This window comes from Martes martes, assembly GCF_963455335.1.
Source record: "Martes martes genome assembly, chromosome: 3".
Lineage (NCBI taxonomy): Eukaryota > Metazoa > Chordata > Mammalia > Carnivora > Mustelidae > Martes > Martes martes.
The window spans coordinates 193,891,857-193,919,566 of NC_137890.1; the positions used below are offsets into that span (position 1 = coordinate 193,891,857).

General features: G+C 36.7%; 1 protein-coding gene across 2 annotated transcripts in view; it reads right to left on the reverse strand.

The window, feature by feature from the left end:
• Nucleotides 1-1,008: 1,008 nt before the first annotated feature.
• The window catches only part of WDR75 (WD repeat domain 75), a 37,029-nt gene continuing 10,327 nt past the window's right edge, over nt 1,009-27,710 (reverse strand). The window contains exons 5-22 of one of the 2 annotated variants that reach the window (XM_080799752.1): nt 25,538-25,662; nt 23,995-24,065; nt 22,913-23,032; nt 22,498-22,586; nt 20,513-20,671; nt 19,406-19,465; nt 19,199-19,314; nt 17,929-18,104; nt 16,590-16,747; nt 15,937-16,117; nt 14,807-14,901; nt 13,905-14,000; nt 13,133-13,302; nt 12,320-12,379; nt 9,718-9,864; nt 9,192-9,283; nt 8,325-8,548; nt 1,009-1,409 (exon numbers count right to left, since the gene is read on the reverse strand). In XM_080799752.1, coding sequence (XP_080655878.1) covers nt 8,341-8,548; nt 9,192-9,283; nt 9,718-9,864; nt 12,320-12,379; nt 13,133-13,302; nt 13,905-14,000; nt 14,807-14,901; nt 15,937-16,117; nt 16,590-16,747; nt 17,929-18,104; nt 19,199-19,314; nt 19,406-19,465; nt 20,513-20,671; nt 22,498-22,586; nt 22,913-23,032; nt 23,995-24,065; nt 25,538-25,662 — 2,123 coding nt within the window. In that variant the 3' untranslated portion in view covers nt 1,009-1,409; nt 8,325-8,340. Of the gene's footprint in view, nt 1,410-7,251; nt 8,549-9,191; nt 9,284-9,717; nt 9,865-12,319; nt 12,380-13,132; nt 13,303-13,904; nt 14,001-14,806; nt 14,902-15,936; nt 16,118-16,589; nt 16,748-17,928; nt 18,105-19,198; nt 19,315-19,405; nt 19,466-20,512; nt 20,672-22,497; nt 22,587-22,912; nt 23,033-23,994; nt 24,066-25,537; nt 25,663-27,710 lie in introns of those variants that run through there. The other variant, XM_080799751.1, reaches the window with a different exon arrangement.

The following is a 27,710-nucleotide window of genomic DNA, read 5'->3' on the forward strand; positions in this document are numbered from 1 at the left end:
CCTCAGTCAGGTCACGGAGCTATAGCTTCGATTTGTCTGTGGTTGGGACTGTCTAAACCCGGGCTCTCTATTCTGCTTGTTTCTTAGTATGATCCTCCCCAGTTACGGATGACTTCCTAATACTACGTAGCTGTCTTAAGTGCCTGGGAGACCATCTGCTAGTCTAGAAAGAGCCCAGGATTTAGCATTTGATGGAGAAGAGTGTCTTAACTCCACTTCTTCTTCTTCTTCTTCTTTTTTTTTTAAGATTTTATTTGTCAGAGAGAGAGAGAATGAGAAAGAGCACAACGAGGGGAAGGGCAGGCAGAGGGGGAAGCAGGCTCCCTGCTGAGCAAGGAGCCCAATGTGGGACTCGATCCCAGGACCCTGGGATCATGACTTGAGCTGAAGGCAGCCGCTCCACCGACCGAGCCCCCCAGGCGTCCCTTAACCCCAGTTCTGGAGGCCAGTGATCCAGATACAATCTACCTGCTCTCTCTGGAGCCAGTTTCCTCATTCGTCAAATGGGGGTGACGACATGACATACGGAGCTGTTGTGGATGAAGTGTGATGCATGTGAAATGTGTGGCGCACGGTGAGCGGTTGCCACGCGGCTCATCCATCCCCCAAGGGGCCGACACTGTGTCCTTCCTGAAGTACAGGCTGCCCCAGTGAAAGCACCGAGTAACGGGTTCATGCTGGACGGACAGATTAGATAAACGAGGAAGGGGACAAGGGAATCATCCTTATTGGTTCACTTATTATGATGGAACTAGTTCTTGGCGGGGGCAGGGGGAGGAGCCTGAAGGGCCAGAACGGCAAATCTGCTGGACGGGTCCAGATTTTAATGACCAGAGGGGTCGTTTTCCTTTTATTTTTATAGTTGTCTTTGGAAAAAGAAACAGTATATAGATATTTTTAATGTTGAGGAGGAATAATTAGAAGTTTTTCCCGAGTGTTGTCATGTTTTAGTGTTAGACTGATCAACTTTTTAAAAAAAGTAATTAAATCCACACAAAGCAACTATTCAGATTGTATAATAATCATTATTTTAAAAAGATATGTTCCAAATTGATTTGATTGAAACTATGGAATCTTTCATATATAGCTGCAAAAAATAAGTATTTCTTAAACTTGGAAGTACCATGGCAGCATCTGAATATGACAAAATAATAATGAAACTTATTTGTAACTATGTCAATATGCCCTACTTCCTAGGCTGAGAGCAGGCTGAGAGCAGGCCGAGACCACCGGAGTTCTGGTCATCCTTACCCCAGCTTGCTTAGGGCAGAGGTTCCATGGGGAGGGACAAGCACAATCGAGGCTGTGGTCTCTGCCAGCTTGTAAAGCAGGGTGTCACTAAGAGAAGGTGCCATTGTGTCTACCCCTAGTTCTGGAGCTGTGGCTGACAGATTTTGTCCGGGGGCAGTCTGTAAGAATAGAGAACATTAATTGAAATAAACATTAACAGTATTTGAAATAAAGTTTGAAATAAGTATTTGAAATAAAGTTCAAGCCTAAAGATGCCCCTGAAAACAACGGAGATTTTGGTGGTAAGCAATTAAGGGGAGGTTTGTAAGTAGCTCCATCAGTGCAATAAACTAAACCACAAACCAGCTAGTTTACCAGAAAGGAACAGGAACAGGAAGAGACAGCTAAAAAGAATCCTCCTGGAATCAGAAAAAACCCTCAAAGACTGGCCTCAAAAACGAACCCTGCAAAAGGACCTAAATTTAATGGACCAGATTATGGAACAATGAATGCTCCACATAATGTAAATAAAGTAAAATTCTGGGACTGATTTGTAAGTCTTGTGATTCTTCAAAAAGCTAAACAGACTTACCAAGTAACTTGGTAATTCCACTCAGAAATGAAAATAATAGAGAAATGAAAATAATAAAAAAGAATGATGTACTGATTCATAGTACAGCATGAATGCCAAGGGAAAGAAACCAGCCAAAAAAGATCACATATATGCCAGGATTCCATTTATATGAAGTGTCCATATAAACAAACCTATAAAGACACAACTATTATGTTTGCCTAGGTTGTGGGGTGGGGTAAGTTGGGAGAAATGGGTAGCGATAGCTAATGCAGTTTTGGCATGAGGAAAAAAATCTGAAATTGATTGTGGTGATGGTATACGACTCCGTGAATATTCTAAAAAACTAAACTGTACAGTTTAAATGAGTGAATTGTATAGTGTGTGAGTTCTATCTCAATCTTGCTATTATTTAAAAAAATTGTATAGGCCTTACTTGGATACTGACTTAAACATACTGAAAAACTATTCATGGCAATTTTATTAACATGTGTTGAGATGTGCTCTTATGAGTTGTATACTATACTGTTTTGTTTTTAATTGAAGTATAGTTGACACACAATGTTACATTAGCTTCAGGTGTACAACATGGTGATGCCAACAACTCTACACATTCCCATATGCTCACCAGAGGCAATCATCTGTCACCATACAACACTGCTGCAATATCATTATTTTCCCTATGTGGTAACTGTTATCCTTTTGACTAATTCATAACCGAAAACGTGTATCTTCCATTCCTTTTCACCCATTCTGACCATCCTCCCACCGCCTTCCCTCTGACAACCATCAGTTTATTCTTTTATTGGTCTGTTTCTGTTTGTTTATGTTGTTTTGTAGATTCCACATGTAAGTAAAATCATACGGTATTTATCTTTTGGTCTGATTTATTTCACTTAGTATAATACCCTCTAGCTCCATCCATATCACAAATGCAAGATCTTCTTTATGGCTGAGTAATATTCCATTACTCCACAGATGCACACACGCCTGCACACACACACATCCCCCATACCTTCTTTATCTGTTCACCTGTCAATGGATATTTAGGCTGCTCCCATAACTTGGCTATTGTAAGTGAAGCTACAGTAAACAAAGGGGTGTATATATCTTTTCAAATTAGTGTTTTCGTTTTGTTTGGATAATTAGCCAGTAGTGGAATTACTGGATCATTTGGCATTTCTACTTTCTAATGTTTTTAAGGAAACTCCATACTGTTTTCCACAATGCCTGTACCAATTTACTTTCCCACTGACAGTGCATGAGGGTTCCTTTCTCTCAACATCCCAGCCAGTACCTGTTTTCTTGTCTTTTTGATTTTAGCTGCTCAAATAGGTAATTGTGGTTTTGATTTGCATTTCTCTGTTGATTAGTGAGTGATGTTAAGGATCTTTTCATGTGTCTGTCATCTGTAGTCTTCTTTGGAAAAATGTCTATTCAGGTCCTCTGACCATTTTTTAATTGGATTGTTATGCTGTTGAGTCATAGTTCTTTATATTTTGGATATTAAGCCCTAATCAGAGATATTTGCAAATCTCTCTCCCATTCAGCAGGTTGCTTTTTTGTTGGTGGTTTCCTTTGCTGTGCAGCTTTGTGTTTTGGTGGAGTCCCAATAGTTTATTTTTCCTTTTGTTTTCCTTGCTTCAGGAGACCTATCTAGAAAAATGTTGCTATTGCCGATGTTAGAGAAATTGCTGCATTTTTCTTTTAGACGTTTTATGGTTTCAAGTCTTACATTCAAGTTTCAAGTCTTACATTTATGTCTTTAATCCATTCTGATTTTTGTGTAACTGGTTGTTTCATTCTTTTGCATATAGCTGTCCAGTTTTCCCAGCACCATTTTTTAAAGAGACCATCTTTTCCCCATTGTATATTCTTACCTCCTTTGTTGTAGATTAGTTGGCCATATAAGCATGGGTTTATTTCTGGGCTCTCTACTCTGTCCCATTGATCTATGTGTCTTTGTGTCAGTTCCATACTGATTTGATTATTATAGATTTGTAGTATATCCCAGAAATCTGGGAATGTGATACCTCCATTTGTTCTTCTTTCTCAAGATTGCTGGCTATTCAGAGTCTTTTGAATTTCCATATAAATTTTATTATTTGTTCTAATTCTGTGAAAAACGCTGTTGGTATTTTGTAGGGATTGCATTGAATCTACAGATTGCTTTGGAGTAGCATGGACATTTTAGTATTAATTCTTCCAATCCATGAGCATGGAATATCTTTCCATTTGTTTGTGTTTTCTTCAATCTCTTTCATAGGAGTTTTTTTATAGTTGTAAGAGTACAGGTCTTTCACTTTCATAGTTATGTTTGTCAGTATTTTGTTATTTTTGATTATTTGTTATTTTCAATGCAATTGTAAATGAGATTTTTCCAAAATTTTCTGCTTTATTATACACTACTTACATAGTGTATAAAATCACAACTGATTTATGCATAATTAGTTTGTATCCTACAATGTTACTAAATTCACTTATTATTCCTAATAGTTTTGTATTGAAATCTTTAGGGCCTATGTATAATACTTTATGTCATCTGCATATAGTGACAGTTTAACTTCTTCCTAACCAATTTGAATACCTTTTTTCTTTTCTGGTTGCTGTGGCTAGGACTTCTAATACTAGGTTGAATAAAAGTAATGGGTGGACTCCCTTGTCTTATTCCTGGTCTTAGAAAAAAGCTGTCTTTATTGGAGTATGTTAGCTGTTTCTTGCATAGCCTTATTTATGTGTAGGTATGTTCCCTCTACACCCACTTGTTGAGTTTTATCATGAATGGATGTTGAATTTAGTCAAATGCTCTTCAACTATTGAGTTCTGATTTTTATCCTTCATTTTGATAATGTGTTATCATGCTCATTTGTGAATATTGAAGCTTCTTTGCATCTGACAAATCCACTTAATTGTGGCAGATGATACTTTCAATGTATTGCTGAATACAGTTTGCTAATATTTTGTTGAGGATTTTTGCATCTATGTTCATCAGGGTTATTGGCCTGTAGTTTTCCTTTATGTAATGTCTTTGTCTGGTTTTGGTATCAGGGTCATACTGGCCTTGTAGAATTTATTTGGAATCTTTCCTTCCTTTTCTATTTTTTGGAATAGTTTTAGAATAGGTATGATCTCTTCTTTAAATGTCTGGTAAAACTCACTGTGAATCCATCTGGTCCTCCACTTTTATTTTTAGGGAGTCTTCTTTTTTTTTAAGATTTTATTTTTATTTGACAGAGAGATCACAAGGAGGCAGAGAGGCAGGCAGAGAGAGGGGGAAGCAGGCTCCTCGCTGAGCAGAGAGCCCGACGCGGGGCTCAATCCCAGGACCCTGAGATCATGACCGGAGCTGAAGGCAGAGGCTTAACCCACTGAGCCACCCAGGCACCTCTCGGGGAGTCTTTTGACTACAAATTTAGTTTTGGTATTAGTAATTTTTTTCAGATTTTCTATTCCTGATTCAGTTTTGGAAGATTATGTTTCTAGAAATTCATTTCTTCTAGGTTGTCTGATTTGTTGGCATATAATTTTTTGTAGTGGTCTCCTAAAATCCTTTGTATTTTTGTGGTGTTTGTGGTTGTTATGTCTCTTTTATTTCTGATTTTGTGTTTTTTTTTTCTTGATGTGTGGCTGAAGTTTCATCAATTTTATCTTTTGAGAGAAATGGCTCTTGGTTTGGTATTTTCTACTTTGTATTTCATTTATTTCCTGCCTACTATCTTGAGCTTTGTTTATTCTTTTTTTGTTGTTGTTCCTTTAGGTGTAAGGTTAGATTTTTGTTTGAGGTAGGACTGGATTGTTATAAATTACAACTGTTCCCACTGTGTCCCAAGGATTTTGGGCAGTTATTTTCATTTTTCTCCGTGTTTTTCATTTCTTCATTAATCCATTGGTTGTTTAGCAGCATGGCACTTAGCTTCCATGGTTTTGTTTTTTTCCCCCCCTTGTGATTTTTAAGTTTCTTACCATAGTGGTTAGAAAAGATGTGTTACGATTTCAGTCTTAAATTTAGTAAGACTTGTTTTGTGGCCTAACATGTGATCTATCCTGGAGAATGTCCCATGTGCACTTGCAAATGTGTTCTGCTTTTGGATGGTATGTTCTACATATATATCTGTTAAGTTCATTTGGTCTAATGTATTGTTTAAAGACCGTTTCCTTATCGATATTCTGCCTGGATGATCTATCCATTGATGTAAGTGGGGTGTTAAAAGTCCTTACTATTCTTTTATTACTATCAGTTTCTCCGTTTATATCTGTTAATAGTTGTTTTCTGTATTTAGATGCTCTAACGTTGGGTGCACAGAGCTTTATAATTATTTTAAGTTTTTGTTGGCTTGATCCTTATATCATTATGTAATGCCCTTGTTTCATATTATAGTTTTTGTTTTAAAGTTTATTTTGTCTAATATAAACATTGTTGCTCTTTTTCTTTCACTTCCATTTGCATTAAGTATTTTCTACCCATTCATTTTTGGTCTGTGGGTATCTTTAGGTATGAAGTCTCTTACAGGCAGCATACATATGTATCTTTCTTTCCTCAATCGCTCTACCTCTTTGGATTGAAGCATTTAGACCATCTGAAGTAATTATTAGTAAGTATGTACTTACTGCCATTGTCATTTTCTGGTTTTCTTAGTACTTCTCTGTTCCTTTCTTCTCTTGCTTGCTTTCCTTGTGACTGATGCTTTTCTTTAATGTTATGCTTGGCTTTTTATTTTTTGTGTACCTATGATAGGTTTTTGTGTACCTATTATAGGTTTTGAGTTTGTGGTTACCATGAGGTTTAATGTAACATTCTAAGTATACAATAGTCTATAATAAGTCGATAATCCCTTAAGTTTGAACACATTCTAAAATTCTAAAAGAACTTTTTTACTCCCTCCATATTTTATGTATAAGCATTTTCTATCTTTATTCATAATTTTCCTATTCCTAATTATGCTTTTTTTCTTTTTCACTTAAAAAAGTTCCTTTAACTTTTATTTATCTGGGAAGCTTATTTCTCCTTCAATTTTGAATGATAACTTTGCTAGGCAGAATATCCTTGGTTGTAGTTTTTTCCCTTTAGTACTTCCAACAGATCATGACACTCCCTTCTGACCTACAGCTTCTGCTGAAAAATCAGCTGATAGTCTTGTGGAGTTTCCCTTGTAGATGACTATTTGCTTCTCTTGCTATTTTTAAAATTCTCTATTCTTTAATCTTTGACATTCTCATTATGTGTCTTGGTTATGGACCTTCTTGGGTTTATTTTGTTTGGAACTCTGTGCTTCCTGAAACTGGGTGTCTTCCTTCTTTAGGTTAGGGAAGTTTTCAGCTATTCTCTCTTCAAATAAGTTTTCTACCTTCATTTGGGGCCCCCTATATATGCATGTTTGTTGGCTTGACGTTGTCCAACATATTCTTTACCCTATCCTCATTTTGTAATTTTATTTATTTTTTTTGCTGCTCAGCTTGGGTGTTTTCCATTAGCCTGTTTTCCAGATCGCTGATCTATTTTGCATTCTCTAATCTGTTGAGTCCCTCTAATTTATTTTTCCTTTGTTACTGGATTCAACTGCATTCAGTCAGCCCTCAGTTCCGGAGGAAGTGCTCCAGAAACAGAGATGTGATGTGTCTGTGGAGGAGGTGAGTTCAGGGTTTTCCAATGGAACTATCTTGGACCATAAAGTTGTGTACTTTACTGTTTTGTGTTAACTTTTAACGTCAATTTAATAGGAGTAGAATAGGAAAACTCCAAATGCTAAATGGTTAAAAAGTAGTCACCTCAGTACTTAAATGTAATACAGAGAACTGGATTCTCTTCTACTAGCAATGAGACTTTGGTTAAAAAGTAGTGGTTCTTTGACTCAGTATACACAGCCATAACATTGACAAAATAATATCAGCTCCTCTTGTATCTTCCAAGGCTTTCCTAAAAATTTATATTTACAAGTAGACCACTCTACTTATGGTAAGCCCTTTCAGATAAGACCTTATCTGAAAGACTTGGGGTCAAATGATTTGAATTTAGAATGTTTCAGATTTTAGGCAGCCCATATTATTAAACACCCTCAGTGGGATCTGTGGAACACTGCATAATCAAATTATTTCTCTAAATTTCTCTTTGAGAAATAAACACACTAAAGAGGTATGAAGCAGGACTATAGAAAATACCACATCTGTTCAGGTCCTATTGGTCACCAAATAAATTTGCTGCTAAACTTAAAAATATCGACAAAAAGTTCTGATTTTCAAAACTTTTTATATCTCCAAATTGTAGCTAAGGGGACGTAATGCTGTAATCGCTTGTAAAGAAAATACCTAGCTATTCTAAGGCTGATGTAACTCAAAATAAAAATGAGATAGTGTGTGTATTAATGCACCCAGCAACTCTAAAGCATGATGCAAACACAGCTTTGTATTACCAATTACTTAAGACGTAAAGCCTGTTTGTATTTAATATTTTAAGTAGAGAAATAACATCAGACTAGATGTTTTTGGAGTATCGATATATAATAAAAGAAATACAAAGTGTAAGAACCTTTCATCTCCCAGGCTCAAAGAACAGTTATCCAGCTGTAGTCTACTTTCCTGAATTTTCTTAGTTCTTTTTCTTCAGATTTTGACAACTGATGTATAATGTCTTCTCCCAAATCTGTGTCATTTGTATCCTGAGTCTTTTCAGTAAAATCATGTTCTTCATCTGAATCATCACCACTTTCTTTTTCTTCTTCCATATCTACATCTTCAAGGATTTCTTCACCACTTTCATAATAACAAAATAAAATATAAACGATTACTATTAAAAAATTTTCTAGGTAACTTTCTAATTTAAGACACCTATATATATATAGAATTATAACCATACAGAAAAAGTAAATTAAAAATCTTGTTATTGAGTGCACATCAAAAATGGGTTATCATAAAATAGGTGAATTTACAAAGTATAATTTTTAGTTATATAACAAATCCTTAAACTACACACACAGGAAATCTAATAATTTTCAATGTATTTTATTCACTTGGCTTAATAGTCCTATATCCTAACTGCATATTAAGACTAAAATAAAGAGAAATACACTTGACCTTTTAACAATATGGATTTGGACTGTACTGATTCACTTATACATGGATTTTTTTGGGATATGATACCGTAAATATATTTTCTCTTCTGTATGACTAATTTCTCTAGTTTTAAGAATTCAGTATATAATACACATAACATACAAAATGTGTGTGAATTGAGTGTTTATGTTATTAAGACTTTCAGTTAAGTTTTATGAAGTCAAAAGTTATGTGTGGATTTGACTATGCAGAGGGTCAGTGCCTCTACCCCACACATCGTTGAAGAGTCACAGTGAAAGAATATTCTAAGAAAGGGTAACAAACATTTTAAAAACTGCTTTACCTCTTTGTCTCCTTAGACAGCAGCAATGAATTTACAAACTTGGAGCACAGGAAAGAAGCAGATGGCAGTACATGGGCTGGAGTATGAAGAAGCTAGAGTAAAAAACAAAAACAAAAACAGAAAAATAGGGCTTCATTTAAAGACTTAATGCCACCAGCGGAATCCAATAGGGTTTGTTTCTCGTAATCTGGAATCATAAATTTGTTATTTGTATACTGTGCAGTTCTAATACCCAAACCAAGTAATTATTCAAAAGTTATCTGTTATAGGCATGCTTGGGTGGCTCAGTCTTAAGCATCTGACTTGATTCTGGCTCAGGTCCTGATCTCAGGCAAGTGAGATAGAGCCCTGTGTCCGGCTGCTAAAGATTTTCTCTATCCTCCTCTGCCCCTCCCCACATACACACACTCTCTCTCTCTCTCAAATAAATCTTGAAAAAGAAAAAAAAGTCATGTTACAAATTGTATAAACTCTAACTTAAGGTGCTTTAATGTACTTAATCTGTTTCATGTTATGAATTACTTACCTCACTAATTGCAGGTATGTTTTCTGTTAAGGGTAGTTGTACTAATTCACTCTCCAAAGCCTCATTTATTTTTTTATCCTGCTGTTGCCTGTGTTTTCCCAATATGAAATAAAATGGTGTTGTTGGAAGACTTTCTTCTGCTAGTAGCTGTAAGGATTTAAGACGAAGGGAAATTTCTTCAATAAAAAGGAGGAACTGACTTTGATTTAGTAAAAAGTATTGGCAGTCATAAAATGTCGGGGTGAAAGGAACTTTAAAAATTATCTAATATGATTCTCTTTACAAGTAAAGCAACTGAGGCCCAGCGGCCCACTTACTGGGGAAAGGCTAACAGTGGACATTTAGATGACAGAACAAAATACACACTACTGCTTCTCCCCCAATGACAAATGACAGCAAATGGTTTTTCGAAAGGACATAAACCCACAGTGAGAAAGAAAATGGGTAAGTAAGATGTTGGAAGGTTTTGGAAAGCAAGTTCAAGGTAACTTAGTTCAGCAAGTTCAGGTAACTTAGTAGACCTGAGAAAGAAGTCTAAGCTGGTTGGGGGGAAAGTCAAGAAACACCCAAATTTATATGGCTGAATCCTGCAAATGCCGAGGAACTGGTACAATCGCAACAGTACCTCAGAAAAAGGCTAACAATAACTGGGTGGCCTGGTCAAAAGTCCATTTAGAGAGCATGCAGATTCCTAGATTTCCTTCTGAGCCCCAAGAGAGGGCTGGAAGTACATGCCTTGGAGGGGTGGAACAAAAGTATGTCTTTACACTGAACTGCCTGGTGGGGCTGGTGGCAGTGTCTTCACAGCTGAAGGCAGCTGTACCTCAGAGGGTGCTTTCAGGTTGCTATCCTCCAGGCAAGAATTTAGAGGAATTTTATCGGGGAAATCTAACCAGCCTAAGACAAAAGACCTAAAAATAATGGCTCTGGAGACTTTCTCAAAAATAGCCAGGTGGCAGAGGCCCGCAGACAAACGCCATCTCAGCGGACACCTTCCCAATGGCTTTTTTGATCACTTTTAAATAAAAGATGGCCAAGAATTATCAGACTCTGATGAAAACCTATGAAAGAGACCAAAATAGATGGAAAACAAATGATGGAAATGGGACCATGCAAACCAGAAAAAAGGATTAGATGATAAAGATGAAACAATCTTCCAGAAAATGAAAGAAAACAGGAGATGGTCCAGCACTAAATAACAAGAGTTCCAGAAAAAGAACAGAGAAAATGAAGGCAAAGAAGTAATTTTCTCAGTCATTTCTAGGATTAAAAGCATACTTTGCCTGGCCTACATAAAATGGCAAGCTGCACCCCACACCGCTTTTCCTCTATTCCTCCATCCATAATTCTTCCTACTTCTAAAGTACTACATATTTCACTTATTTAACGCTTGCTGTATCTTCCTGCTAGACTGTAAACATTGTAAGTTTAGAGAATTGACTGTTTTGTATTCCAAGCGTCTAGAACTGACCCTAGCCTATTGATGTTCAACAAAAAATTGTTGAACAAATTCAACTGAGTTTTCAGAGGAAAATAAAGCTAGTTTACAGATAAAGGAACAGGAGTAAGAATGGTATTAGACTTCCAGTAAGCTATAAAATAGGACAATACCTTCAAAGTTCTAAGAGAAAATGATTTTCAACCTGTATCTTTGCAACGCAAACAACCAGTCAAGTGGGAGAGAACAGAAGCATTTCCAAACACATGAGGTCTTAAATTTGCATCCCACGCACTAACAGAAATGTGCTTCACCGAAGCAAGGGGAAAGCTAGAGGTGAAATGAATCCCCAAACGATGGCAAATGCAGATCCCATTGACTACTGTGCAGCAGGTATTCATAGAGTAGTCGGTCCAGACTGAAGCAGGACAGAGGCTCTTGGAAATATTCCTTCAAGACTTGAAAGAGTACCTCATGTATCTGAAATACTGAGAGAAGATTTATACAACTTGAGTTTGGGGGTGAATCAGAAGAGAAGCAAATGGAGAACTATGCAAAGAAGAAGATGGCAATCCTTAACTCTAGAGAAAACAGAGTTGCAAATAAAAGGAAAACAATCTGTCTGGTTACTCCATGACTCAGCTATGAAGCGTGTTTACAGTGTTCTAACGAATAATGACCTGATTTATCTGTACTGAGAAAACTGGGGAACAGGAAAGGGGTTTGTGTTATGTGCATGGGGGAAGTGGTGGTATGAAAAAGAATAACAACTTGAATAGATCAGTAAACAGACAATAACTGAAAAATCCAGAATTAGTAATAGAAACATGTTTCTTAGAAATAGGAAGGCAAATAAAAACTAGCTAAAAGAGTTGAAAGTGATTATCTTTGTGGGTAACGGCACAGTGGTTTTGGGAAGTTTTCCTGAAAGTCTTGTATAACTACTTGACTCTTCAAATCACAAGCATATATTTTTGATATTACAAATTAAAGCTATACTTTAGAAGAGTAAATATAACCTCAAAGAGGCAAGTAGCTTTTAAGTTTATGCTTAGTTCCATGTTTGGGCAGGTGGAACATTTTCCTCATAGCTGAACTCAAACAGATAAGGTTATCTCTGTAGGGAGGCAATGCAGTCTGCACCACGAGTGGCTGAAAACATACCTGTTTGCTTGTTGGTGTGAGTTTCTCTTCTGGAGACTTCGTACTGAATGTCAATAAACTCTGAAAAGAGAGATTAATGATGCAAAATCTAAATAAAAGTGAGGTCAATTTTTCATCTATCTATATATATATATATATATGCCCAAAGGAAAGTAATAGAAGATTTAAAACATATTTAGTAACTGCTGTGACAGTTACAACATTGTTCTGAGAAAAGTTATTTAAGAATTGGCAATGAGGGAACCTGGGTGGCTCAGTGGGTTAAAGCCTCTGCCTTCGGCTCAGGTCATGATCCCAGGGTCCTGGGATCGAGTCCCGCATTGGGCTCTCTGCTCAGCAGGGAGCCTGCTTCCTCCTCTCTCTCTCTGCCTGCCTCTCTGCCTACTTGTGATGTCTGTCTGTCAAATAAATAAATAAAATCTTAAAAAAAAAAAAAAAGAATTGGCAATGAAACAGATTCAACTCTTGGATCAAACTGAAGCCGTTTTTATTATGGCAAAGCAAATACTAAAACTAAAATCTATCCACCACACTAATAAGTACCACTTTTAAGTATTTTAAAGTATTTTATTTTTTTTGGTGTCATGGAGATAATGCAAACAATACCCAAAGAGACTCAGAGGTGTGGGATAAAGTTGTGCTAATACACTTAACACTAGTAATACTGTTCTACTGAGCATATTAGATTTACTTCTTTTGGGAAGTAATCCTTTAATATCACTGGTCCAGCTGTTATGCGCTACTACTTTCAAATACTAAGCAACTGAAAATTACATATACAAAGTGGTTGCCTTTTTGAGGTGGGATGGTCACCTGTGACTTTGTTAGGAAGTAAAACTGGGATCTGTTCAGCCACTGGTAAGCTTCTGAGGTGAATGATTCAGGCACATCTCGTGGAACAAACACTCCCCACTGGACTTCCTCTCTGGAGAGATTCTTTTGAATATACAATGGTCTTGGCTCACTAGGTTTAAATACAAACACTAGAGGGGAAAAAACAAACAGACCATAATATTTTGCCTGCGAAGGTTAGTTCCAGCCTCAGGATGACAAACCACATTAATCTGGGACTTACCCCATTGAGTAAAACGTTCAAGTCATGATTATTTTAGGCTCTGATTCAACAAATATCTACTGGATGCCTGCTATGTGCCAAGCAGGTTAGGAATGAGGGCTATGAAGATGAAAAGAAGGAAGAAGAATCCCTGCTCCAGAGACCAGGTTGGCCTCCTGCAGCAGACACCAAGATATTATTGCGGTGTTTTGTCTTACATACTGCAGCAGGGATCTGTAGAGAGTGTACAGAGGAAGAATGATTAAAGCTTCTTAAAATGCTTCAGAGGGGAAAAGTCTTTCTTGGGATGTTCTGAATGCTGAGTGGGACTGGCATGGTGAAAAATGAGGATGTACTGGAAATCTCCTAGAAGTCAGTTATGAATGTGCACGGAACGAGATGTCAGAGTAGGAACTCAAGAGAGGTAGAATGCCTTGATTTAAAGGCAGCTAGACTCACATTCTATTAAAGATGTTAAAAAGAAAATTTGGCTAATAGATCTCTTATCATCAAACTATGGTCTGTACTTACAGTCTGAACCCGCCGAAGACTGAGAGACTGCAGCAATATTCTCCGAACAAGGATCGGGTTCCATAACTCTAATGGTTAGCTTTGCGCTCCATTCCACTGCGGAGAAAAGAGCAACGCACTTCTAGAGAAAGAGTCACTGAAAGCTTTTTTATGAAGCCTGTTATTTAAAGTAGGTACTCAATTTTGGCTGGGACAATCAATTCTATTATTCTCAGGAAGAGGGATCTTACACTTCCAAATAACACTTGGAGACAAACTGAGAATGTCTGTGGAAGCCGCGCTAACGTGAGGGGCAGCAAGCAGAAAACCCAAGTACTACGAAATGGTTATTATTTCAGTGCAACTACTGTCTGGTACTTCTCCGCAGCTGCTGAACATGGGCAAAATGTTAACCAGAACCACTGTAGAGAATACATACAGAGTATCACACACGGTCATTACCAAGCAACCACCATGCCTTCCAAACATACTCAAATGCATAAAATACCAATAAGTAAAATGAGTAAAAACGAAGTCCACGTTTGTTACGAGGCTTGTGAAAGGAGACATTCAAAGTTAAAGCTGCCATGGATTCTGCATGTTAGTGCAGGTTACAGATTAGCAGAAACATTCCTCGGGTTGTTTATGAGATTATGGAACACAGAGGGCAACAGAAAGTTATACACAGTAGAGAAAGGCAAGGCTAATGGAAGTCAATGTATGGCCAAGTAGGCAGATGACAAATAATGTGCATTTCTTAGAGGCTCTTACTCCGAAGTTCGCTGGTATAATGTGACATGTGAAAAATTATATGTACTCTATGGAGAGAGACATGAAGATATGATCCAGAAGTCCTAAAATGCCAAAGCTTACTGGCCACCTATTAGATGCTTCGCCACTTTATAGTAAAGTAAGTATCTTACGTGCACAACTGAGCAGATTCCAACAGCAAAGAATGCCATTTTCAGTAGCGCCAAGAAGATACTTTGAACAAGTCAATCTCCCAAAGCAAAGGTGCCTATATTAAAAAACCACACGAAGTTAACCATCAGTTCCAGCATGCTGAGTTTCAGACTGCAGACTTCTAGGATAGTTTTATGCAATGCAGATTTTTAGAAAGACACATTTTTGCTCATAATTATCCTGCAGAAAAATGGGACTGAGGAGAGCAAAAGGTTTATTAAGCTATTTTCTTTACAAAAATAGGTTTGATGACCAAATTCTTTTCTCTAATATGCTGTACAGTGTAGTTTATTGAAACATACTATAAACATGCATGTGAAATGTACAGTCACTTAACAAAACTCTTTTTTATGTTCATTTAACTTAGAAGAAAATTTGCAATATAAATTCTGAAGAATTTTTACAAAGCAACTTCAGAAATCAGGTATGTTGGGATTTAAAAACTATTGTTAGCTTTTTTTTTTTTTTTAAAGATTTTATTTATTTATTTGATAGACAGAGATTACAAGGAGGCAGAGAGGCTAGCAGGGGAGTGAGAGGGGGAAGCAGGCTCCCTGCTGAGCAGAGAGCCCGATGCGGGGCTCGATCCTAGGACCTGAGCTGAGGGCAGAGGCCTAACCCACTGAGCCACCCAGGCGCCCCTCTTGTTAGCCTTCTGCCATTCTGTCCTCAAATGGCAGTTGCCTGAAGTGCCAGATGTTGCTGTTTTTTTCTTTCGCCTTTTTGAACACAAAAAGGTTTGAGCATGACATTGTTTATAGGAAAACAGAAGAAAAACATTGTCTGGATCCACTGACCCTTATTAGCGTCTATTTTTAGTAGCACAACCATGAAGAGTATTGATTTTGAAGGAAAAAGAAATCTGTAGGTCAAGAGTTAAGTGTTAACTCTCATTCCAGAAATGGGTAAAGCCACAGCAAATGGTTCACATACCCCCAATTTTTATCTTCCTACCATTTTGGTTTGGTCCTGACCCCCACTGACCCACAGACTACCGTTAGCAGAAGCATAAATTACTACTAAAGTTTATGTGGAAAGACTCATTTAAATAAAAAACAAAACAGTATGACATACTTTCCAAATTATTTACCTTATATTCCCAGCTCGCTGACAAAACGTACATTTAAGCTCCCATGTCTCTGAATCCCATATTGTAACTATTTCCTCGAAACTAACTGCTAGCAGAGAGCCATCTTCAGAGAAACAACAGGTAGTCGCTTGGTATTTGTGGTAACTACCCACAAAGTCACAGGTCCAGCCAACAGCTTTTTCTGTGGAAACATAGATCATATAGTTCAGAAATGGTATAAATGCTAGATAATACTTTAGGGTAGTTATAAGCAGTATGGATTACAGAAGAAGTGACAAAAAACCCTGCTCCTTGAAACTGGGGTTAGAAATGCTCCAAAGCACTGACTGGTTTAAAATATATGCCCCTTCCTGGAAATCTTGACCTCCCTCTAGTGGAACAGTGAAGGAACAGTGAAGAGAACTGCCGCCCGCCTGAAACACAGTACCCTCACCGAAATAATCAGCACATGACTGATCAAGAAAGTCATGAGAAGGTACAGATTTCGGGGAAAAGGCATGTAAAATGTAATCTCTTAAATCTTTTAAAATTAGGCAATAACCCACAGAAGTTAAATAAGGTAGAAAATGTCCTCCCGGAATGGAGACCATTATTAAAGAGATTAATTCTTAAAATTATACACTCCTTAGACATATCATATTTAATTAACTTACTGTATATATCAGAATCATCTGTTAATATCCACACTTTGAAGTGACCATCTTTACTAGCTGTAACCAAGGTGGGGTTTTCAAATTTTTCTGTGTTACAGAAACAGAGAGCTGTGATGTGGTCTTCATGTGGCATGTTAATCCTTGTATTAAGAACAAACCTGAGAAAGAGGCAATCATCAATTTATTCTTACCTCAGAACAATATGATATATTGTCACATAGGAATTTTTTACTGTACATTTTACAATAGGATCTTTAAGAATGGGCAAGATACATTATCATCTAGAATGACAAACAACTGGGTGCTCTATCCCTAATGGCCACAGAATACAAAGAGGTCTAACACATGATCTCTTTGTGTTAATTTATGCAATATAGAGATTATTATGTATACTGTCAACCTATATAAAATAGGAGTCATCACAGAATGATACATGGAAGCCTATCATACTAAACTCTGTAAGAAAACTATACAGAACTCAGATGGCTATCTACTTTCAAAAATAAGCCAAAAAGCCCCTACTTGTGGCAAGAAAATACAGCAAACTACCTCTTTAAACCGTCCTGGTTAGCATTTACTATTTAGCCATCCAATCTACCTCTCAAAGCTTGTTTCCAGCTTGACGAGGTGCTGCTATGAATGCATGACAACCTAGCACGGTGTTGTTCTTAAAAAAACATCGGGGCAAGATTCTGCTGTGATTTTTTTTTTTAGAAGTCCATACTACAAGGAAAGTGACTAGCGGTCATCTATTAATCCCTCTGGGTCTGTTTCCTCAACCTTAAAATGTGGAAAAGAAGTTTATCTCACAGTGTTTCTGTGAAGATTGGTAGGACAATAGGTGTAAAAGCACGGAGCCTAGTTCTAGACAAGCCGCAGGGACTTGATAAACGGCTACTATAATCAAGGTCTGAGAAACTAGTAAACTCCCTATCTAATCAAACATACATGTTACACTACAACATACCTCTGCTGCCTACCGGTGCATTTTCCCGAAAGTAATATAACGTGAATAGAGCAAAGGAACTAAGAAATTTGGATTCTAACTCTGGCTTTGCTTGCTTGCTATTATGTCTGATGTCCTTGGGGATGGGGGTGGGGTCACTTTCCCATGTTTCCTCATTTATACACGGAGATGATATTACAGCTTGGGGTACACCAATGCTTACTCAGAGCAGAAAGCTGAAAGGCTATTTATTAGTTCAGTAACACCTCCCTCATTTCTCTAAATCTAAAATTTATCAATATGAAACATTTTAAAGACTGACAAATGAAACCATAAAATACAAAGTCACATATTTTCTACTCTGTAATTAATCAGTCATATAGGTAGTATTACCCTTGTGTTTTCTTATTATACATCCACAGTTTCATTTGCAATTCAAGCTCTGTTTCCTTTTCTTGACGCTGTTCCACTGTTGCAAGCCAGTTACCATAGCAGCCAAACGCAGCCTTTGTTAGCTCGATTTGGATCAGACCATAATCACTGATATATTCTTGCTGTATTATATCCAACTGATGGGTTAAAAAAATCCAAAAAGTTAATTAATGTAAATACATAAATGTTAAAGTTTTCAAAGGAACGGTAACTACAAAGATAATTTCTAGATTCTAGAAAGATAATTTCTAGAATCTAGAAATCTAGTAATAGGTTCTCAGATAAAGGAAAAAAACTGAACTATTAGTTATGGATATCAAAACTGCCATTAAAAAAGCACATTATATGCACCAGTTCAGTGGCATTATTCTTTAATGGCCTTTTAGTGATGACTGACCTGTGTGCATGATACAACAGAACCTTTAACTGACAATAATGCTTTTCTCCCTTGTTTCTATGAACAAAGAGCTTGACATAAAATCTCACGGTTAAATTCCACATCACTAAAAACTAGAGCAAAAATAAAATCTACAATTTTTATGTGGTAAAGATAGCAATGTTTTAAGTAGACTATTTTATTTGTTTCTTTTATCCCATTCCCTTGTCTATTCACTAAACATATATTGAGTAAGTATTATTTCCAGGCTGTGTACTGGAAAGGTACAAAGAACTAAGCTTCCTTTCTTCGGGGGTTTAAAAGCAAAGGAAAGAGAGAGATCAAGTGGAGAGCTGCTATGACAGAAATTAATAAAGGGTACTATGGGGCATAAAGAAGTAGCAAGTCTGGATTAATAAGCAGCATCCCTCTTTATACTGAAAATTTTATCATCGGCATGTACATATGACAATACTTTACCACAAAGCAGAAACATATTTGTATTTACAATCTTTATTTTCTTATTTCCCTACTCTTGTAATTCAAAGGCACAGATATTTGAGAGCTAAAACATAATTAAACAGAGAGCCAGCACAGGAGTGCCAGCTGACTTACATGTGGACTTGATTTGCAACTGTGGCCTCATTAGAATTCTGCTGTAAGCAACTAAGTAACCACAGACAGTATTGATAATGTTCAAGCAAACAAAGGCACAGGATCTTGTTTTAGAAGCTACTAAGTGGGGCACCTGGGTGGCTCAGTCCGTTAGAAGCTACTAAGTTAGTTACTTAACTCTAGTGGTGCTGTTGGAAACCTCCATTAGTTTTAAGGCTAGTTAATGGAGGGCAATCTTACATTGTATAACTGCTTATCATGCTGCAGAGAATAAAACTGCAAATGGCCAGGTTTTCCATTCAAAACCAAAGCTTTAGTTCTGGGATCAATCATCAAACCAGTAAAGATATTGCTGTCTGCAAAAGAAGTGACAAACAATAGTTAAGATCATACAAATATTCACTTTTAAATTGTGCATGATTACAAATCCACTGGGTTTTATAATACCTTTCACTAGGCCTTGAATTACTGCGGATGCCTCAAGGTTTCGGTGAATTATTATTATCTCTGTGGGTAAAAAAACACCACAAAAAAACATATAAATCCGTTAAGAGCTTCAAGGTTAAAAAAAAAAAAAAACAGCTGAATTTATACCATTCTAAAATACAACAGAATACAAAACAACTTAGTAAGTTCAGTTTACTCAGTACTATTAGAAAATCAGGGATTAAAATAAGGTATCAGGAGTATATTTTGGGATTTAGCTGAAAAACTGAGGCTGAGAAGGAGGGGCTTTTTGTTTTTGTTATTAGAAATTTTAAGGTTTATCAGTTGTGTCTATGAATATATTTTAAGTGTTAATTCAGAAACTTCCATACCCAATAAGAGATTGTTTACTTTGAAATGAGTAATAGCACTAACGAATTGCGCACGGTTATTTTTTTTTAAAAGGTATTTATTTATTTGGCAGAGAGAGACACAGCAAGAGAGGGAACACAAGCAGGGGGAGTGGGAGAGGGACGAGCAGGCTTCCCGCTGAGCAGGGAGCCCGACCTCGATCCCAGCACCCTGAGATCATGACCTGAGCTGAAGGCAGAAGCTTAATGACTGAGCCCCCAGGCGCCCCCAGTTATGTTTTTTTTTTTTGAAGGGAAAGGATGCAATGGGCTCTGAGATCTACATTTAGCCTGAAAAGTAAAAGAATGAGCAAAAAGATCGAGGTGTACAAGACTGCCTCTAATCTTGTCAGAACCCACAGGACCCCATGCTGAGAGTATGGTACATACAGCGTTCTTATGAAAATATCACTGCATTTGTGAAGGCACAAAAGCCCACTTCAAAAACCCTCCATTATCCCCACATCCCACATGTAAAGGTTTTGAAATGGAGATGGTACAACAAGAACCAAATACACTTAGCCCTACATTTTTATGAAAACACTGCTGAAAACGTGGATTTTGGTGGCATCTAGAGTCAAAAAAGGAAATGGAGAAAAGAGGAAGAATGGAAGAAAAAAAATGCTTATTAAATCTTACGCTCCTCTTAGTTTTAGGTCTCTTATTTTCCATTCCCCAGCTGTACAATTCTATCTCCTCACAACAAAGTCAGACTTACTGTTATCAGAATGAGAAGTACAGAACAAATCCCCTGCTGGTGAGACTGAGATATGTTCAATAGTAGCTCCCAAACGGGGGAGGAACTCCTTATTCTTCTCTGTTGCATCGCGCCACTCGACAAGGACAGATTCACGACCACCACTCAGCAGACTGGTGCCTTCTCATCCATCCACAGAAATGAAAAGGACAGTATTTGGGGGGAAAAGTAGAAAAATATAATTAACACTTAAATTTTTCCTACCATGTTAGAGATATAAACTATTTTTTAAAATATGCAAATAAGTATCTTCCTATCTTTTAATAAACTTGACAACTTTTTTTTTTTTAACAAATAATGTATTGTTTGTTACATACAAATAATACAGGCCTGTATACAGGAATACAGGTCTGTAATTCATCAGTCTTACACAATTCATAGCACTTACCACAATACATTCCCTCCCTAGTGTCCATCACCCAGCCACCTCAACCCCCTACTCCCCTACCCTCCAGCAACCCTCAGTTTGTCTCCTGAGATTAAGAGTCAACAGACTTAACAATCACTGACTCTGGGATATTCCTTTCCAACAATATCTAACTAGTTTGTTCTGACCAACTCTTCTGCCAATAACAGAAAAACTAAATGAAACAAACATCCTGTAGGACCAGATGGCTTCAATGACAAATTTTTCCAAACACTTAAGAAATGAACCTATTTTATACTCTTCCAAGCAACAAAAAAACCACAAACAAACCAAAAAACAAAGAACACTTCCCAACCTGTTTAAAAGAACAGCATAATCCTTTACCAACCCAATATATTATAAGAAAGTTCTAAGTCAATTTCATGATCGATGAAAATTCCCAAAGTATTAGCAAGCTGAATCCAAGGATATATTAAGAGGATAACATATTGCAGAGCTGAGTTTATTGTAAAAATGTGAGGTTATCCTAACACTTGAAAAATAAGTGTAATTAATTCCATTTACATAACAAAGAGAATGATCATAAGTATCTTAATAAATGTAGAAAAAGCAAAAGAATTCTACACCTATGATAAAAATTCTCAGTAACTCAGCGTTAACTGGAGGTCCTAATACACTGACATGAGACAAGAAGGGATTAAGGATTGGAAAGAACTAATTAATTCAGTGTTCACACGGTGTGACCGGGTGCAAAGCATAGCCAAAACAGTTTATACTGTTCATATTTGCTTGAACTTATAACCAGTTCTCAAAGCAACTATAATTTGTAGCTCAATTACAAAGACAACTAATTTTCCTCTTCCATTCTCTTACACTGATAAAGGATTAATGCTGACATTTTACTGACAACCTTGTACTAGATATACCACGTACAGTATATATGTATATGTGCATTTTTAAAAAACGTTATTATTTATTTGAGAACACATACAAACAAGAGGGGGTGGAGGGACAGAGGGAGACAGAATCTCAAGCACACTCTCATGCAGCTTAAACGAAACGCAAGTTCTGAATTTAAAATTATAAATGCAAATGAGGTAATCTAACAGTTAAAAACACATTTTTGAATTAGACTTAGGTCCAAATCCTACTTAACAACTGTGCGACCTTAGGCAAGTCAGTTCTCAACTACAAATCTCATGTCATTTGCAAAACGACATCTATTTCATAGCTTCAAGAACTAAATGAGGTAGTAGACATAAAGCATAGCATAATCATTTGTACCAGATAAACTACAGCTACTCTTATGGACAATAAGCACTTAGCCATGTGCTAATTATAATTACATTTTTAAAAACTAATGTAATTTAAATAGGTTCTAGTTAGGTTGTTAATAAGGATTTTATCACTGACCTATGATATATCATACTGTGCAGAAGAAAGCTCAAACCACAGGAGTTATATACAAGTGTCTACAATTCCTTTGGTCCATGCAATTCTAAATCTTTCAAAGTATAAATGCACTGAATACTAATCCATGTACTTCCAAAGTTCATTTTAATTATTAAACTTCACTTACCTGTCACTGAAAAAGCCAAATCCATAACCATGTCATGGTGCCAATGTAAACATGTGTATGTATATTTCTTATCATCATCAAAATTCCTCCTATTGGAGAAGACCAAAATTGTTAATTTGACCAAAGGCATTAAGTTAGGAAAGTAAGGGCAAAAAGTAATGATAAAGCTCTCCTCAATAAAACAATTTTAGGCAAAATGGAAATTTTAACTCCTCTCTCAACCCCAGGATTAGAAATTCAAAAATCACTAGTCTATGCAACAAAGAACACAGAAAAACAAGAAGCAGAGCATGTCGGCAAAGCCCCGTCTCTATTACCAGTACTACTCTTCACCCTGAACCAAAGACAGCTCTGCTCTGCAGGACTAATGCAAATGATATATAAAGGATCACCACGCTCTTCATAAGGAACTGACCAAAGACGAATTTTGCCATCCTTGTGACCAGTTGCTATGCAATCTTCCTTTGGGTGACATGCTACACATGTAAAATTGTTCTTAGCATGTTTCTTATTTTTTGATGATGATAAAGTAAACCTAGAAGAAAAAACTGTCAATTATTAAAGTCACTTGGTAAGTGGTGATAAAAAGTAGAAGAGAGTTCATGCCCTTATCAACCAAACTGGAGAGCTCTGAAAATTCACTGAACATAAATGCGTGACTAAAAAAAAAAAAAACCAAAATCATGACTAAGAATCAAGAATATTTTTTTTGCAAACACTTATTAATATACAATATAAACTCCATGTGACCAACATTCTACCATAAGTTGTCTACAGAGGCCACTGACATCAAAGTAAAGCCAAGACAGTCCTTCCGCTGGCTTTTGCTTGAGCCAAGCTTGTTCAAATTTCTTGTCAACTGAAGCTAAATTTTAACATTAGGCACGAACAAACCTAATAAACTGTATCTGAGAAAACTGGCTAATGTGTCCAAAGACATCGGGATCCTTATTACACTGCAAAGAAAAACACCTTAATCTTGACAGGGTAAAAGGGAAGAGGGGACAGTATCACTTGAAGAGTCACTACTCGTGCTTGGCACGAGTTTCCTTAAATATGTTATTTCATTCATCCTTACAATTCTATTAGGTAGATATTATCCCCACTTTAAATATATGTTAATTTGAGTTACACTGAGCTTCAAAGAGACTAAATTTGACTCATTTTAAACCCGGGTATTCCAAAGCCTACACTCATTCCTATAGCCAAAAAAAAAAAAAAAGCAAGAAGGACCACCTGGGCTAGCCTTTTCAAACTAGATCCAATTCTGATGTCATATATGCACACAAGAATCTAAGTGGACAAGGGGTTTTGGTTGGACAAAGCTCCCTAGGTTTTTGTGACTAATGATTCCTTCAACCCTATCCATTGTGGGTTAAAAACTACCTCTATGTATACGTAGCAGTTTAATAATCACCTGCAACACGAAACTAGAAACAGCTCTGAATCATAGGTATGAAGCTGAAATAAATAAGGCAATCAAAAAGAAATTCTTACCTCGATGTTGTTTTCTTTTTGAAAAAATAGACAGACAAGTAAAAGTCCCGTACTGCAGCAACATATTCTCCCTAGTATTTTAAAGAGATGACATTCACAAAGATAGGCAACACTCTTTGAGAAATGGTTCTCACCACAAAAGTTAACATTGTAACAATTTTTCCCCCACACTGAGCACATTAATATAAAATGCTATAGTTAGCTATGGAAAGAATAATCCTTTTAAAATTAAAAGAACTTAGGTCCTATATTTGAATTTTTTCCACTAAGGCATAATTTATATACAAAATAATGCAATGCTTGACATTTATATTCATGGAACCACCACCACCAAAGGATTTAGAACATTTTCTTCACCTCTTAAGTGTTTCCTTGTCCCTTTTTCTAGTCATTCCCAATGTCCCTACCCCTGCCAGCAACCACTGATTTCTATCACTTCTCTGTTCTAGAACATCACACAGAAATCTGGCGCAATGTACAGTTTTGTGTCTGAACTCTAGCTCATCCTCACCTTTCCGAGATTCGCTCATGCTCTTATCTGTATCATTAGTTTCTATTATTATGAAGCAGCATTCCAATATGTGAATATATACTACAAATTAATTATTCTCTTGTTAATGAACATTTAGGTTATTTCCACTTTGGAGCTCCTATGAATACTAATCATTTTGGTACATGTCACTTTATGGTCAGGTCCTCATTTCTCTACCTAGGAGTGGAACTGCTGGCTCATGGAAAGGACAGATGTTTACCTTTGCTCCGTATCTTGCTAATGTTTAGTACTGTCAGTCTTTACTATTAAAGTGTTTTCTCTACTATAAGAAATCAACCTTTTTTAGAACAAAGCCAAAAGAATGCTACCACCTTAGACTATAGAAACATGCCACAACAATGTGTCATCTAGGGACTTTTGGTGGTGCTTGACTAGAAAATAACAAAGCGATTATTAATAAGGAAAGGCTAAATCAAGGTAGAAACATCAAAGAGTTATTATTTCTGATGAATATTTAAATATACACTCATGTTGCAATATTAAATGAAAACAAATGAAAAAATCCTTCAGATCCTCATTCAGTTTGGGAAAAGTTATTTTATATATGTTTAGGAAAAAGTCCAGAAAGAGATTCTTCAAATATCACCAGTAAGGTTTAATTTCTTCACTTTACTTTTAACTTCTCAATTTTCTATAATGGGCACACCGATTACAGACAGGAAGGTCACATTTTCTAAAGACACAGCCTAAAATGAAAGGATTTGAGTGGCTTCTACGTGCAGCAGGCTTAGAAAGAGTTCCGATGCTGAAGTATTGGTACTTTTTTGAACAATTAGAAGGTTTACAAGAACAATAGGTATATACAAAATTAAGAATCCTAAAAAATCTACATCACAAATACAAGCTGAAATAATAGAACAAACTTCTTAGCTCTTAATAAAAATATTGTAACTCAAGGCAATATTCATTGACTATAACATAGAATGCTCAGAGGAAACATTGCTGCCAAGAGATATTATATACAAAATAGAAAACCAAAACAAATTTTACCTCATTTCCAAAGGCAATGCACTTGGGTGACTGGTTTATATAATCCAAAACAAAGGAGAGCTCCTTAGCTTCTATTTCCTGGCTTGATGATTTTGGCAGTTTCACTGAAACCAGCTGAAATACATCTAGCCAAAGGAAGCTATATTAATATAAAGCTTCTCTAAAAAAAATGAACATGTACACTTATTTATATGAAACTGTTAATTCTAGAATTCATTTGATGGCAATAATTCTAGGCTACCTTGAACAAAATGAGCCTTCAAGTTGGACTACTCATTTGAATAGTCAAGTTTTAAACGGAAGTCTAATTTTACAACTCTTAAACATACATGCTCTATATATGTTAAAACAGAAAATAATTTATCTCACTAGTATAATCTGTATTCCAAAGTATTAATCTGACCTTTACAATGGAGATGGAATATGGTGTATTGGTGAACTTAGCAGCCAAAGGCAACAACCCATCCGAGAGCTTTCAGAAATGCTATGTGCTTGCCACATATTCACAAGATAGATCTCCTCTTCTATAATACTGACGTGCTGTTCTCTTTATGTCCCATTTAAAAAATCTCCCAAGAGAAAATAGCTGTATTTTATTATGCTATTTCCTTATTCTCTCAGACATTATAATGACTACAAACTTCTGTAACACATCAATTTACCATTTTCCCATTTCCAGTCCACTTATTACTTGCTCTGAACTCTTGGTTCTGCTAGCCTTCTCAGTCATCTCAAACTTCACAAGCCCAAATGCTGAACTCTTGATTTTCCTTTTTAAATTTAGTCTTCCCCAATTCTGTCCACTGCAGGGAATGGCACCACCATTCACCCAGTTGCTTAGACTAAATCCTTGTGTTATCTTGGATTTCTCGTTCATATCTCACATCAAACCGTCAGCAAACCCTGTTGGCTCTACCTTCCAAGAACACTTAGAACACAATCAATTTCTCATCGCCTAAGCAATGACCTTTCTTTTTTTTTAAGGGTTTTTATTTATTTGACAGAGAGAGACACAGTGTGCGAGGGAACACAAGCAGGAGGAGTGGGAAAGGGGAAGCAGGCTTCCCACCGAGCAGGGAGCCCGATGCAGGGCTCGATCCCAGGACCCCCGGAATATGACCTGACCCAAAGGCAGTCGCCTAACGACTGAGCCACCCAAGCACCCCAAGCAATGACCTCTTAACGGTACTCTGTAATTTTATCCTTGTCCACACTTAGTCTGTTCTCATCAAGCCAGATAATCTAGTACAACTAAGTCAGATCATTTCACTCTTCTGCTCAAAACTCTTCAATGGCTTTTTTAACAATTCAAAGTAAAAACTGAAGCCCATTCAATGGCCTTTAAGGCTATATATTATCTCTTCTCCCCTGTATCACTCAAACTCGACCTCCCTGCTATTCCTCAAACATGCTAGATATCCCGCAGCACATGCTTCTCCAATATTGCTGGATTCTTCTCAGAACGTTCCCTGACCACTTATTTAAATACATATTTCTCCAATGTTGCCTATTCCCCTCCCCGGCTGTATTTTTCTCTAAGCATCTTTCAGCTTATTATATCTGATGACTGCTATAGTGCTTATTGTTGGGATCGTCTGTTTTGTTCTCTGCAACTAGAATAGTATCCAGCACATAGTACGTTTTCAGTTAGATATTAAATGAATAAATTACATACAGTAAAAAAAATGATACCATAAAAGATGAAAAGTAAATAAAAAATGTTTTTAAAACGGCAAAGCATACTTCAACATGATTTATACAATTTTCCATCAGAGACTGGTTTTGGATTGTGGAACAAAGAGGAAACAAATGAAGGATATATATTTAGAGCTATTCTATGAAATGCTATTTTAAGCTTAATTCACATTTTTACGTTTACGTTTATTTTCATATGCTGAGTGTTCATGTGTTCATGTGGAGAGTAACACATGTGGAGTGTTCATGTGGAGAGTAACACTAATCCCACCATGAATAGAATTCAGACTACATTACAGCATTTGGTTAACTCCAAGAGGTGAAGGCCAAGGTCTTTACTTTAGAGATCAATAGTTTTCTATCCTGGCTTGCATGTTAGACTCAACCAGGGTATATTTAAGTAAACAGGCCCCCACACAGGGAATCTGAACATTTTGCGTTAGTTGGGTAATTTTTATGTGCAGCCAGTGTTAAGAAC